The 13,904-nt window shown below is 39.5% G+C and overlaps 1 protein-coding gene across 1 annotated transcript in view; it reads right to left on the reverse strand.

Moving 5' to 3' along the window:
- The window catches only part of LOC136240910 (uncharacterized), a 64,531-nt gene extending 59,264 nt beyond the window's left edge, over window positions 1–5,267 (reverse strand). The window contains exons 1-3 of the mRNA XM_066031976.1: window positions 5,179–5,267; window positions 5,060–5,115; window positions 4,868–4,952 (exon numbers count right to left, since the gene is read on the reverse strand). Coding sequence (XP_065888048.1) covers window positions 4,868–4,952; window positions 5,060–5,115; window positions 5,179–5,194 — 157 coding nt within the window. The 5' untranslated portion in view covers window positions 5,195–5,267. The remainder of the gene's footprint in view (window positions 1–4,867; window positions 4,953–5,059; window positions 5,116–5,178) is intronic.
- Between the last annotated feature and the right edge of the window lie 8,637 nt (window positions 5,268–13,904).

The raw sequence follows: 13,904 nt of genomic DNA on the forward strand, positions 1-13,904 counted from the left end.
CTAACTGATAAACAACCCTATATATTGTGGTAACTATTCAACTATTTGCAAGATTATAAACACATCACCATTCTATATAAATACAATAGAATTAGCGTAACATAGCTAGCAAGACATACAAGACTACCTAATGTCAGACTATAGGGCACAAATGAACTTGGATTGTCAGGGTTCGAACATTCATTAACTTTAACTAAAGTTCACGAATGTTTCAAACTTTTAAATAGAACTGGTTCCTGTATACAGGATTATAAGTTAACAAATGCATTGGTGTCTCACAAGTTTGTTTGTAACACACACAGTTATACTGACTCAGCAATTTCAAATACAGTTTACAGTAGACCGTATTCCAAATGACGCCACACGAATTTTCTATTTGGGGGAATCTTTTATTTTCGAGTATTATCACCATTCACCAATGGTGATTGAGATTTCAAAGATTGATATAGAGGCTAGCAAATAAAATATCGAGATGAAACTACCTGGTTTAGTTATTACAGCAAAGAAACAATAATATTTCTTCCAAACTTTGAAAATCAGCTAAAAAATTCTAACCCGGCATTATAGAATAGATTTTATATCCTTATAACTGTACCTGTTAGTTTTAGGTCAATATCTTCTTCCAGGATTGAATAGTGATTTGAATTTTATTAAGCCTCATTGGAACTCTCACTCGAAATTGTTAGAATACCCCAAATAGCTCAGCCATTTTATTTCGTGACGTCATTTGGAATATGGTCTGTTGAGACTAGTGGCTGGCACAACATGGAAACCTTAAAAACCCCACAGTTTAAATTAGGCATGGCATGTGACCACCACTAAGCCATCAGCACATAAGTGTCAAAATACCACAAGTCTAGCTTCCCCCACATCATTATAAAATACAGCATTTGTTCCAGTAAACTGTGAAGTTTAGCACTATACTTATTGTCAGTCACTAGTATAGAAATTGTTTTAAGTGCCTAGCCCCACCCAACCCCAGCGAAACTACGGTGATTTTTGCAATAGGGTGTTATTTAGAATGATGGGTGGGAGAAGGTAACATTACTGTTACGTTTGTTAATGTAAACGGACAAGTCCTGGAGTTATCAAAGAAACACTTCACCCATGTGTCACAATAGAATCAATTGTGGGTTGTGATGCCAAATACGCGATGAACGTCTACTATGCCAAACTGTGGTGAACTACGCATGAATTACTTTGTTAAACTAGTTTGTGTGCATTCAGGCTGCTAATAATTCGTGCAACACACGTTAATTACTAGTCCTAGTGTATGGTAAAGCTACACCGCCATTGAGATGGTTTTTTAAACACCCTTTGGTTTAAGGCAATATTAACAATGTCATGTATATCATGTTAGTCCTTTGCATATCATACAAAGCAGCAATAAACGTTGTGTGGTAACTCCTGTTCTTCAGGAGCATTGCCGCAAGTGCTACATGAAAAATAAAGCATGAGGTGCATGGATGAGATGCTAATAAAACATGATGTGAAGCCGAGTGCTTTATTAGCATCGAGGCCAAGTGCCGAGTACTTTATTTTTCATATAGCACGAGTAAGGCAATGCTTTAAATGATTTATGGAATGGATCCAGGATGGGGCATTTGGGGTAAATCCCCCCCCCCCCCACCTTGTGGAGGAGCCATACTTCTGATTAAAATACTAAACTTTATGCCAAGCCAAGATCAGCTTATAAAACTCACAAAAATATGCATTTTACTAGCATTTATTACGAATTCACCTGAAACTAAAGTGAACCAGCTATGAAATTGTCATCCAGCACCTTTGTGCTTACTAAGCGCCTAAAAATAATTATCAGATTGCTGTTTTTAAACACATTCAGAGCCTTTTAAACAGCTTTATAAAGACTTCGCAAAGGCCAAAATGGTAAAAATCAACAGTGAGATACTACTAAGAGGTGTATTATTTGCTGCTTCAAAAATGCAGCAACTAACACGAGGATCTAGCTCTCCCTAACCACCAACTTGTCTGTTTGTGCCCCTCCCCTTGCCAAGTCCTGCCCTGCATCTTAAAACTTACACTAAACCCGATTCGATTATCTAGTAAACCCCATTCAACTCCACCAATTTGTACTGGGTCTATTGATGCTCACATGAAATACCGAGTGGAAGTATGCAATTAAAGCAATAATTTTACGTAGCACTTAAAACGTGTTGCCCTCCTCTGAGTCAACTGTATTATTATCTAACTAGTATAGTTCAAACAGTTCAACCTACATTTGAATGTTCATTCATTTGAACTCTTCAAATTCACGTAAGGCCCAATGACAGATAGTTGTATACAATCACTGGACTGGACTGGTGGACTGGACTATGTACTGGACTCAAGTTTTTTTTTCTTCTGTCTTTTAAGCACATATTTGGGCATAGTTATTGCTACATTTATTGTAGAATATACAGGTTGACCTGTCTACTATGCTCATTTTAGCACAATTAACATGCTCTAGTAATATCCTAGCAACGCCTGCTTATGTAATGTCAACTGTTGATTAAAGTCCCTTTATAACTAAATTTAGAGTGCAAACTGTTAAAGACAAGATCTATGCCACCATATTGGATCGGGTTTGTTTATCGGCTTTAGGGATGGGTGATATTGACATTTCTGCTATAAGATTATTGTCATGAGCCACTATCATGATTATTGTCCAACAACCACTGTAACAACACTAAACTATTCACAATGTTCTAATGTCTAAGAACACAGGCATACTTCAGTTACATCAGAACATAAATAATATCAAGAGTACATAATAATATTAAATTATGTACTCTTGATAATATGCATCCATAGTATGATCTCCACAGTATGGTCTCTACACACCATGACAGATATTCAGAAACTTACAGCATAGAGCTGCTCGTTTCGCTTTTAACGAATTCTCACGATATGCCAGTGTAACTAGTATGATTACCAAACTAAAGACAGGTTTTTGCAATTGAATTTGTCACCTTTGCCGTTTGCAGTACAGTTCATCACCTTTACAGTAGAATTTGTCCTGTTTGCAATTGAATTTGTCAGTTTTGCAATTGATTTTGTCACTTTTGCATTGCATTAGAATCCATTAGGTTTGCACAAGAATTTGTCTGTAACAAGATTGGCAGCTGCAGTAAACATGAAAACAAGATGTAACAGCTGCTACATGATCTTGTTGAAGTACAACTGTTGTAAACAACTCTTTATAAGGTGATAATTCTTCTGCTACACCTTCTTCAGCAACATTTGCAACTGTGCTTTGCCATTGGTGGTGGGTTGACAGACAGCTACGGTATCGGCCCTATTTTGGCGGTATTGGACTTGTATCGGTAAAGCTAAAAATGCCCGATACCAACCGATATTTTAAATGACGTCATTTAATTACTTATCAAGATGGCAGCGTACATAGCGCATTGAACGGAGTTGAGCAAAAGCTGTTATAAGCCATGAATTCCTTAAAAGAAGCCAGCTACTGGAATTAGTAAAACACGGAATACGGAATAACGGAATTGCGGAATAACGAAATAAGCAAAATTAATCTTTTGCAGATTGTACAAATATTATAAGCTCTATAGTAATTATGCTTTATTTACCTTGTAACAGCTCTGCATGGCGCACCACAGTGATGGATAGAACAGCAGCCGGCGAGCATTAAATGCGACGAGCACACAACCAATCACCCTAGCACGATCTACCTTCACTAACTTTACTTAGCTACACTCTTGATTCAAACCTGAAGAGTTTTGAAATCCATTTAAAGATACACAACCACTGGACTTCCCTACTGAACTCTAGTGTGACTCTAATAAATTCGGTCGTATGCACATGAAGGGCAGCTAGTTTAACCAAGAATAGAACTAGGTCTTGGCGTTTTGTAGCTATATCAACTAAGGAGTATAGATAAGTAAGTTTAGCGAAGGTAGATCGTTCTAGGGTGATTGGTTGTGTACTCGCTCATCCCATTTAATGCTCGCCCAGCTGCTGTTTAGCTATCCATCGCCGTGGCGCGCCATGCAAAGCTGTTGCAAGGTGTAAATAAAGTATGATTGCTATAGAGCATGTAACCATTTGTACAATCTGCAAATGATAAGTTTTGCTTATTTCGTTATTCCACAATTCCGTTATTCCGTATTTTACTAATTCCCACCAGCTACTAGCATTATTAGTACAGTGGAAACTGAAGTAAGCCACGAAATAAGATTCATTGAAGCTCCAAACACATCCAGTACACGTGGTCATAACTTGAGATACTGGCAAGTCTCCACCAGAACTTATGCTTACCTTCATTCCTACTTACCCTTAACCATCTGGATATACCCTCTGATGTTGTACCTCACAATCTTTAAGACTTTAAGAACAATCTATATGTACAATATACTCAGTAACTGAGAGGTCTTTACCCCCAAATTAAATTAAACTTGTTACCAGCAACGAACATCTAAGTGGACGATATCCGCAATGACGTTTTCTGACGTCACAAAACAAAATGGCCATGCTAGTGTGGGGACTTTGTACAGGGAGGTATTGGGCGAGGTAGTATTTCCCTATGATAGCATTTATAAATTCGAAAAAGGGTGAAGGTGAGGCATATAGTATACAAATAAGCCTAGTTGTGTCCGAATTTAAAATTTTCGGTCTGCTTTCCTTGTTGGAAGGCAAATTTTGCATCGTTACGGTACATGTAGTACTTCTAACCTTTATTATCTTATGGTTCCAAGTGTAGAAAACTACAGACAACATTCATTTCGAATACTACGTGCTAAAATCTCTGAAGCACCCATACTAGCACGGCCATTTTGTCAATGACATCAAATTTCGTCATTGCGGATATCGTTCATACACGATCTCGCACGACCGATCCATTGTCACTCACCACCATGTCCTTTTACCGGTGCACTCCCAGGAGTAATGAATACACAATCCTCACTGTGGAATTTGCGAAGTACATCAAAGTCATGATCTCTATATAATCTCGCGTAGCCAGACCCTATTTCTCCGCACGGCGCTTATCGATTGGAAATTATAAGCGCCGTGCGGAGAACTAGGGTCTGGCTACGCGAGACTAATCTCTATACGCATCAGCTGCCTTCCTTTCTGCCTCCTTGATTGCGTCCACGTCAGCTGTAGGTGATATCAGCCGTGTACATACGTGTCACAAGCCATTGAAACCATTCAGTTACGCACCTTGAGGTACTGACATGTTGGAGGGGATCGTGATGGATGGACGTTTACCTCGACGATTAGGAAGGAAACTCTTTACTAACGAATAATTAGGTATTATGGTCAAGTATTTTTCCGTATAACAACGCGCGCCTCCCTTAATTTTCAGCGCATGCACTTATACAGGTGTACCGGTAATCTCCCAGGCCCGTAGCCAGGGGGGGTTCGGGGGGTTCTGAAGAACCGCCCTCTTGGAAAAAAGGTCCACAATTTCAGTAAAAGGTCCACAATTTTAACATAAAGGTCCATAATTTAACCAAAAAGATCCACAATTTTCGTATACAAGTCCAAATTTTCAGGAGCAAAAGTCCATTAGCTACAGTTTACTAGATAGCACTAATAAGAAGCTAAATTAAGTGCTCCAAGTAACTTATTCAGTGCTTGTATTATATGCAATGCAAGATCGAGATACTCTAATAGAGCAGTCAACCACTCTAATAGAACAACCACTCTAATAGAACAGTCACGATTACATTTTCTTTTAAAAGCTACTTAATTTACATGTAGATTGTCTAAACCGAGCTTTCATTAAAATATAAGATTTTGGTAGAAAAGCCTCTCCATACAGAACCCACGAATAGCACCCATACTTCAACTCCATGCAATGTGTAAATTTCATTGTTTAAGACACCCTTTGTTCTGCTCCACTGCCCCTGTTGATCATGGCAGAGTGCTCAATCTTTCCCATTCTTATTCACTGTGACATTCCAATATAGATACATGCATGTGCAGATGGTATACAGTAGCAGTATAGAGATATTTTTCCAGATATCATCCATACAGCTGGTCTTCAGCTTACCTAAAAAAATGTTATTTATTGACTGAAATGCCACTAAATTCAACCTTTTAGTACCTATTTTCAAAAAATTTCCTGGGGAGGCATGCTCCCAGACCCCCTAGTTTCAGCATGCTGGGTGCGCACACCATAATATAATCTGAAACATGTCATATAAAAAGGTCTACTTTTCTTCTAAAAGAGCTTACCCAGATAAAAGTCTGGCTACGGCCCTGCTATTTATTATTTCTATGAAATTTGAAGCACGTATTGTGGCTATAACTACTCCTTTATGACTATATATTGTAATATAGTTAGCCATATGCAGTATAAGTTATATATAGAAAATAGTCAGAAAATGCCACCAGTTTCAATCTCCAGATTCCAATTTTCAAAAATTTTCTGGGGGGGCATGCCCCCAGACCCCCCTAGATTGGGTGTGCTTTGCACACCCAGTCTCAGTACCTTTATTAATCATCATGCAAGTAAAGGTCCACTTTTGGTCAAAAAGAACCCCCCTTTCAAAATCCCTGGCTACGGGCCTGTCTCCTATCTGCGCCCTGATTCATGAGACCAGTACAGCTTGGCACACATATACATTGAAACAGTCACGGATCTGCGGATGCATTTCAGCGAAGATTGCCATAGATTATAACTGCTTTTCATGGCAACACTACATAGGCGGATCTAGGAAGCATTGCCAGGGGGGCAAGAAGTTTTAATGTACAACAGTGTTTATTCCACTAAGAGGAATTCTCAGGGGCGGATCCAGGAGCCAGCAAATAATCACCTCTTAGTAGTGTCTCACTGATGATTTTTGCCATTTTGGCATTTGAAGATGGTTGTGAAGCCTTAAAAGCTGTTAAAAGGCTCCAAAAGTCTTAAACAACAGCAACACGATAATTAATTTTAGAGGCGCTTAGTACACACGAAGGTGCTGGGGAACAATTTAACAGCTAGTTTAACATTGGTTTGCTTCGGCTTCAGGTGAAATTTTAATAAATGCTAGTAAAATGTACATATTTTCATGAGTTGTATAGCTAAACTGATCTTGGCCTGACATAAAGTTTAGTATTTTAATCACAAGTATGGCTGGCCACTCTTCCACAAGGTGAAGGGGGGGACTTGCCCCAAATGCCCCATCCTGGATCCGCCATTGCACTATACCATCATCCCAGGATTGGGCAGAGTTTGCCTCTCTGCCAGGCATGGGGCGAAGTACTTTGGTACTTGTACTTAAGGACACTTAAGTACACCTTCTTGAGTACTTGTACTTATACTTAAATACTTTTTGTACAAATGTAATGTACTTGTACTTATACTTAAGTCCTAAGTAATGTACTTAAGGTACTTAAAGTACTTTGAAGTACAATGAAGTCCATATGCAAGTGAAATAAGTTGTAGCTATATTAGCTCAAAGATAATACATTACATAGTCAGCTTTTGGATGAAATCACTTTGTTGCATTTGCTCTAAAACCGATTTAAAAGGTTTCCTATCTTTTGATTCATTTTTCTGTTGATCTTAGAAATAGTTGTACTGCTTTTGGCCTAAAAGATTTAGTTGATTATCAGGCAGCTATAGCAGCTAAGAAGAAAGATTATGCCCTGAACAGAAAGCCAACAACAATGAAGTACACTCACTAAGTAGGTGGATGAATACATTGAAACTGACAGTTACAATGGCCCAAAATCCAGCAAATAAGACAACCAAAAGAAATATCCTCTGCTTTCAAGGTTGGCAAAAAACATTCTAGGAGTACGATTTTCCTCTGTGCCTGTTGAGAGACTCTTTAGCATTGCGGGAAAGGTATTTACTCCTGAAAGATTTTGTCTTACTGATGGCAGATTTTCACAATTTTATTAGGTGCAACCATAATGCAATTGTGAGCACAGTAAATATAATCTGTACTTGGACTTGTACTTAAATACTTTCAAAAGTACTTGTACTTTACTTAAATACTTCTCTTAAAACAATGTCATGTACTTGTACTTCAACAAATGTCAAAGTACTTGTACTTTACTTAAGTACTTTCACATGTACTTCGCCCCATGCCTGCTCTCTGCCCACTGTTTTATTTTCCCGGGATAGATTGACTGCCCTTGCCACTACCCCCAGCACTAGGTGTTAAAGTGCTGAACAGCTGGAAATACCAGCAATCAAGCAAGGCCGCCAGACTCCAAGCGACGCTCGGAGTAGGCCAGATCAATATTAGTGGTTGATGTCAGTGGACGGCTAACTGAAGAGCGATGATCCCTCAAACACATCACTGCAGATCTTAACAATGAAAAGCAAAGCCTACATCGCAGCCAGAATAAGCATTTGCTGTAATTTTAATAATGCTACGCTTCTCAGCCAACATTGAAGTAAGCTTCCTGAAAACCGTTGTAGCAGTGGGCCCCATGCCACCAGTAGCTGCAAACACCAATGGTGAAAAACAAGCTCTCTCAATCTCTCTAACATGCTCATCATATGCCCGTCTTTTTTCACGTTCATGAAGCTGGTAACATCTGGACAATTAAGAGCAAAAATAAGATGCGCAAAAGGGTTGAAAACCCTGACATCGAAAAATGCACGCTGCCTATTTCAACCCCAAAAATCCCTGGCAACAACATCAAGACGGGCACCATCTTCACTATTGGTAGTAGCAAATTGCAATGGCTCACCATCAAGAGGCTGGAGAGCAGGCTCAACACCAACATTACTGCACACTTCACTCAACAGACTTGCAGTTAAATCCCTGACTTCATTGTGGCGGATAGATGGAAACCCGCCACAGGGGCAAGTAAAGGCATGCTCCACACAAAAGGGTTTACCACAAACACATGTCTGAGGCAAGTTAACAGGTTGCTATCCAAATCTTAAACACAGGGTATCATGAAACTCCCCCTTGCTTAAGGCAAACCCATGTTCAGCAATAGGTAGCATTGTTAACCAACACGATGCACCTCGCTCTGATGCAGCTTCAAAGGCACGTCGCAATTGTGGAGATAGTTGATCACAAAGCAAGTCTGCTTGAGTAGATAGATCATTTCAGCATGAGACCAGTAAATCAAGCTTGCACTGGTACATTGCTGATAAACATCTATAAGGAACAAGAGGTACATTTTCTTAAAAGATGGTCAACTAGAGGAGCCTCAACACGGCTAGAAGACAAAAGCGATGAGGAAAAGTGAACGGTTGGAACAATGACACCAAGCCCTCCAAGGCGGGCAGGCAGTGAAAGAAGCTCTTGTTTGATGGAACCAAATACTGGTCGGCCAGTCATTGCAGGAAGAAAACAAAGGCTCAGGACATCATCAAGTGGATGGAAAAGTTCAGGAGTGAAAGGCACTGTCCGAGCAATATACGACCAACAGTGCAGAAATACATGTGTAAAGGCCGTATATGCTGCTTGTGGTTGGGTGATAGCAATTTCAGAAAGTTTCTCCATCTCACCCACCCATGTATAAACCTTGTTTTGAACATAACTGTTCAGAAATTTATCAGTGCCCAATGCGGAGCCAAGGTGACGCTTATCAGCATCAGTGATGGCCACACCAGTGCCCCAAAACAAAGCCTTATGTAGATGTTGCGGCTTCACAATAAGGCAAGTCTTAACGGCATTTGGAAAAAATCCAAAATCAGATCCCAGACAAATCAAGTGATCCCACCAACATCGGATCATACTCTGCAGGGAGCCACCTGCTGAGGTATCGTCAGCATACCACATCTGTGAGACATCAATGTTAGCTAGTTTCTGGATTAGAGGCACAACACCTAGAGCATACATTGGCATTGCCAAAGGTTCTCCCTGGGTCATGCCATCTTGGGAAAGTAAATAATTACTGTCAATGTAAAGTTTGGAATCCTCATGAAAGGTAGGATGGAATCCTCTGCCCACTGTTTAAACTTTTATTATTGATTTATATTATTATCTTTTTAGAAAACTAATTCGGTAATTATAACTGAAATAAAATTAAATAAATAAAAAACCTAGCTATGAAAGGTATGTGACAGTTATACACCTATCAATGTATTGCCCCCTCCCACCCACCCTTGGGCATAGAGTCTATATGGGGCTATAATGGGGATTTGTAAGGCAAACCTATCGTGTCAAATCCCCACTGTTGGCCCCAGATGCAACATGGGGATTTACTCGGGATTTTACGGCATAGAGATGTTCCATTTCCATAGCAAGGGGGTGTCACGTAAGTACGCGCTGTAGGTAGATCTGCGACCGCGGTCAAAATCTTGATCGGTCGAAATTTCGCTTTGACCTGTGACTAAGAGCCTTTTCCGACCTTTGACCGGTGACTTAGAGACGATATTTCAGCACTTTTCGATTGCTTTTTTTTTCCCGGGCTTGATGGACCGCCCTTGCCTACCACCCCCAGCACATAAATGGCCTGTGCTGGACAAACCGGGACTTTCTTAGTCCACGGCAAACTGAGACTTTTCGATTGTGGGTTGGAAGCTTTTACCCTTGACCATTGAATTGGTACGATTTTGGTGACCTTGACCTTTGACTTAGACTTTGACCGCGGTCGCAGATCTACCTACAGTGAGTGCCTGTGTGTCACCCCCTTGCATAGTAACTAAAATAGGCACCGTAATTTATCGATTGTTATTCCGTAAGTCGGCCATATTGTTTTGCAACTTAATTGAGCGTTCTACAGCAATATTTCGAACCACTTTACAGGTTAGCCTGTCTGTTATATATGTTAATAGTAACCTTATATGATGTCCATCCACCATGGTTTTCTTCGAATGTCATATGGTGAACACGCGCAGCGAGCGACGCGCAGCAGCTAATTATTAACCATTCCCAGACACTTTCTATCATTCGCTTGAAGCAAGGTATAGTGAAGTTGTTCACTGGAGAAACAGCAGTTTTAAAATACCTTCTGGAAACGTTGGTAAAAAATTTGTGCTGGAGCCGGGGGGGGGGGGGGTCAGCAACAAGCTGAAAATCTCGTAGGAGCTGCCGAAAATCCGAGGAGTCCGACACTCTTGAAATCTCGTACGCTTCGTCAGAAATCACATTTGAAATCATGAAATCACACACTCAAAAGAAATCAGAAATCACACTTTTTGAAAACGAAAATCGTAAAACTCCCTATATTTCCGTAAATTACGGACGCATTGAATTACGCGATATTATTAATTGGAACATAACAGAAGTGATTTAAGGCCCGAATCACTTGATCTGGCACTGGTTCGGCTGCCAATCTCTAGAATTTTACAGCCCAAGCTGAGTCCACTAATGGTCAAAAGCTTCCATCACTGAAGCCATAGATTTTAGAGGCGCGTAAGCGCCTCTAAAATCTATGCTGGAGCCACACGAGTGATCTGAGAATCCATCTCGGAATCTTATTCAGTTTTAACTAGCAATTTAGGCTCTACTCGCAGCCACAAGTGACGGTACATCATAGTGACTGCATGGGTTAATGATGAAACGGGTAAACCATGTAGAAGGGCTGCAAACTATATAAGCACACTTTTGCAAAGAAAGTAGTTCCCAGCATTAGCTTCAGGAGAAATAATTATGCAGCTTGTCTAGAAAATATGTATGTCAGTACTGGTTAGTAACTAGCTACTAGGTGTAACTTTTCAAAGATTAGCTCACATAATATGATTCTGCTTGTTCAGCTGACCCACTAAACATCTTTACATAACTCGCAAGCAAACATTTCATATAAAACAATCCTGGCATACACAATGAAGACCATGGATGTATCCAGATCAGTTGACTGTGTACTTAGGTGTTTCCTGCCACTGTGGTTGTTAGTCAATATGAAATGAGATCATGCAGGGTTGTTAGCAGAGAGCCATTTAGCAGAGATATTGTTTATGTCAACTTTCAGGTGTGATTTAATCTATTGTGTATTATAAAACTGGTAGGTAATACATACAAGTAGCTATCTTTCTGCATATAGCTAAGTCAGCTTCGTGCGAATTAAATACATCACATATTGATCAGATAAGGTTTATAAGTTCTGCTAAATTTTTCAGGTATGTTCATTGCTGGCAATGCATCATACTGGTTTGCATTATATTATCTGAAGAACTGATAATGCAGGATGCATTGTAGCTAACAGTGTATAGCACACAAATTTTATGGAGAACAATTACCTAATCAGTGACTTTATGGAAATACAATGCCAAAATGGTCCTCAGACACTATGCTCTTTGCTCGGAGGACATTATAGATTTTGTTTAGGTTTTATAATGTAGTTAAGTAGGTGTAGCTTGTAAGTAGTTTAGTTTATTGTAATTAGTGTGGTAGTTTGTAATTTGTTAGTCTTTGTATTCTTTTGTGCTGAACTTTTCTGTGTACTTGTTTGTTATCTATTTTTGTAAATAATTTTACACCTTTTTCATTACCTAATCATTACTGATTGAGTCCAAGTCTATCTCCTACCAAAGATACTGTTTTAAATTCATCATAACTCAGTGATAAAAGTGTAACTGAAATCATGTGGACCCACTGATGACACGCAACCATGTAATAGTCAGTAACCAATTCCAATATACTTAATTAATCACATGTATCACCATCAGCTACTTTTATTATTATTGCTGGGCATGCCGATGTGCCAAGGAGACGTGAGTAATGCTCCAAGGAAAAAATACACAAGATAACAACAGTACTGCTTTATTATATCTACCGGTAAAGACGATACTCGACAATGCCTAACATTGCCTATACCATTTTTACTTTACAGCACAAGTATGTAGTAGCTTTTTGATAATGCATGCTTTCTGACTCAATCACTGAAGTTGGCAAATTATTCCAGTCGATGACAGCCGAAGGAATGCCGGTTCATGTAGCTAAGTATCTGGATGAAGTGGTAAGGGTGGTGTCTAGTCGAACATGACATCAACCCTACCTCATTTTTCACTTTGAGTAATACGGATACCACCAGAGGTCACCACCGTAAACTCTTTAAATTTCGATCTCGGCTGCTAGTGAGGCATAATTTTTTCACCAACAGAGTAGTTAATTTGTGGAATTCTCTTCCAGCAGATGTTATTTCTGCACCAACCGTGGCATTGTTTAAGAAGAATCTTGATGATTTATGGAGAACAACAAGATATGGGCACTCTCAAAGGCCTGCGGCCTAGCTTGACAGTCTTGTACTGCCAAGCAATTTTTGTCCATTAATAATAATAATAATAATAATAATAATAATAAACATTGTGTGGCTAAGAGGATAATGGTATTGATAGGCTGCAGATAAGTCGTGGATTGCCTCGTAAAAATGCCGGCGGCTAGCTATAACTAGGCCAGTGCGGCATTCCTTGATCCACGCCTATTATTTTTTTACCCTTGTTAGAATATAACTTATGCACGAAGTTCTGGGACGGCTTCTATTCATTTTTAGACAGCCTCTTTACGCTGTTAGCTTGCCTGTTAATCATCAGCACTACCGTACGACCACAACCACAAACCATCACCACTACTGGTGCCTGGAATCATCTCAGCCAGACGGCTTTGGCCCCAGCATCTTTGCTTACGAACTAGACTCTAGTGAAGATATAACTTTTACCATCCAGTTTACTGATGACGAAGCTTCTGGACCTGTTCTAGCTCCATGAGAGTCAACAATGGTGAAATCACGGAAATCACGAAATCAAAATTGAAATCACGAAATCACAATTGAAATCATGAAATCACTAATGAAATCATTGATTTCAGAGAAATCACTGTGATTTCGAAATCTCGTACGCCCTTCGAGAAAGTGGCGGACCCCCGCGAAAATCTGAACGAAAATCTTAACCTATTTTTATTTTATTTTATTTAAAACTTTATGGTGTAAACACACCAAAGGCCTGAAGGTAACATGCACCAACAGCCTTGTACATTACCCTATGTTACTTATTTACATATTTATTTACATACATACATACATACATACATACATACATACAT

This window comes from Dysidea avara, chromosome 12 (assembly GCF_963678975.1).
Source record: "Dysidea avara chromosome 12, odDysAvar1.4, whole genome shotgun sequence".
Taxonomy (NCBI): domain Eukaryota; kingdom Metazoa; phylum Porifera; class Demospongiae; order Dictyoceratida; family Dysideidae; genus Dysidea; species Dysidea avara.